General features: G+C 51.5%; 1 protein-coding gene across 2 annotated transcripts in view; it reads left to right on the plus strand.

The window, feature by feature from the left end:
- The window catches only part of ALDH8A1 (aldehyde dehydrogenase 8 family member A1), a 35,001-nt gene that overhangs the window by 4,143 nt on the left and 28,880 nt on the right, over positions 1 to 1,978 (plus strand). For both annotated transcript variants that reach the window (XM_004701981.2, XM_004701983.2), the window contains exon 2: positions 1,495 to 1,642. In XM_004701981.2, coding sequence (XP_004702038.1) covers positions 1,495 to 1,642 — 148 coding nt within the window. The remainder of the gene's footprint in view (positions 1 to 1,494; positions 1,643 to 1,978) is intronic.

Here is a 1,978-nt window from a genome sequence, read left to right on the forward strand (position 1 = left end):
GGGGGGTGGCATTTGGGGAGGCAGAGTCCAGGATGGTGAGGCTCGATTATTGTGAGGTCTTGTGGTACAAAACTACTGTCGGCACCTGTGTGCCAGACACAGCCAAAAGGTTCCTGAGACTGAGCCTCCTGGTGGAAGAGACCTGTGATTGTTAGCATCTGGGGTGCCTACTTTGGCTGTCTTGTCAGGAGAGACCGGTCCCTGGAGAAGGACATTATGCTCAGTAAAGCAGAGAGACAGTGGAGAGAGGAAGGCCCGCCAGGAGCTGGGTTGGCACCGTGGCTGCCACCATGGGCTGGTGCACAGGCACAGTTGGGAGGAGGGGGCAGGACTGGGCAGTGTTTTGCTGTTTTGTGCAGGTTTTGGGTCGGCACTGACTTGATGGCACTTCACAACAAAAATGCACACGAGAGGATTTGCTGTCTCTGGAAGAGGCTGTGCCTAGCCATTGTCTCAGGAGAGTCAGAGAGAAGGGAATCCGAGCATTAATTGTTCAGGCCTCACCTTTTGCCATGAGCCAGCCCTATCTATACCTTCCCATATATGGTCGCTGTTTGGACTTTAGCTCCACAATCTGGCCCACAAGTCATCTGTCCAAACCCAGAAACCTCATCTCCTGCAGAGACAGTGTCCACTGGCAGAGCCAGGCGGGGGTGGGGTGGAGCCTCCAGTCTGGTGACGCATGGCAGCTTGCAATCTTGGGAGCCACTGAAATCCTGGTTCACATTCTGACTCTATTAGATAGGAGCTATGTGACCTCTGGTCGGTTACTTGAACTCTGTGTCCAATGTTCTCCTCTGTGAAGTGGGTATACCAGGACTAATGCTATCAAACTTTAAAAGGGGGTGTTAGTGTAAAGGTTAGCATAATCTCTTGCTATAATTTCTTTTCATTAAATGACCAATGAAGCTAGTCATTTCAAGTGGAAATGACAATCCAAGATGTAATTTTAAGCAAAAATTCAGACTTCACCAGGTATGTCAGAGGGATGTTCAGAGATTTAGGATTCTCTCCTTCCAGGTTAAGTTTTCCTCTCCCATACAAGATCTAAACGATTAAAAAGATAAATCTATGCATCTATGAAAAAGGAAATGCTTCTTTCTGATGAGTCCAACACACTTTGGCCATGTTGGTTGAAATGGGGCATCTGTGTGTGTGTGTTTAGGGGTGTGGTACATAGTGGTTACACACTGGGCTGAGACCCACAAGATCAGCAGTTCGAAACCACCAGCTGCTCCATGGGAGAAAGACGAGGCTTTCTCCTCCTGTACACAACAATCGTCTCAGAAGCAGTTGCATCCTGTGGGCAGTGAATCTCATTGTGGTTGGTTCTGTGTGTGTGGAACCCGTGCTTTGGGGGTCATGTCAGTGCCTGAGTCTTGTCCTTTGTGGGTCACTCAGCACGGGGGAATGATGAATAGTTGAGATGATGGGGTGGGGGTGAGGCACATATGGAGCTATACATTCTCGACCTCTCCTGTTTGTTCTGCAAAGATCGAAGCCGCAGTGGAAGCGGCCAGAGAGGCGTTTCCCGGCTGGTCTGCCCGGAGCCCCCAGGAGCGCGCGCAGGTGCTGGTCCGGCTGGCCGACGTGCTGGAGGAGTCGCTGGAGGAGTTCGCCCAGGCGGAGTCCAAAGACCAAGGTCAGCGCTACTTGTCCATCGTGTGGAGTCTGAGCATTTGTGTCTTCTGTTCCCTGTCTCATTAGCAGTGCGACTTTCGTGTTTTGTGAAAAATACAACACAACACGATTCAGGTATTTAGTCAGCGAGGCACTCATGCACTGGTTTGTCAGATGACCGCTTGCCTCTAAACGATGACGGATGGGCCTCTGCATCGGTCGCGCTTCCTACCACTGTCCCCGAGACCCTGATAGGCGCCCCTCCTGGGACTAAGCCTTTCTACCCGCTCCTTTCCAGCTACCTGTTGGACTGCTGAGTGTCCCTCCAGGGACTTCTGGCCCATCCCAGCAGGCAGAG

This window comes from Echinops telfairi, unplaced genomic scaffold, assembly GCF_000313985.2.
Source record: "Echinops telfairi isolate 266 unplaced genomic scaffold, ASM31398v2 ScPeMD7_3533;HRSCAF=4204_0, whole genome shotgun sequence".
Lineage (NCBI taxonomy): Eukaryota > Metazoa > Chordata > Mammalia > Afrosoricida > Tenrecidae > Echinops > Echinops telfairi.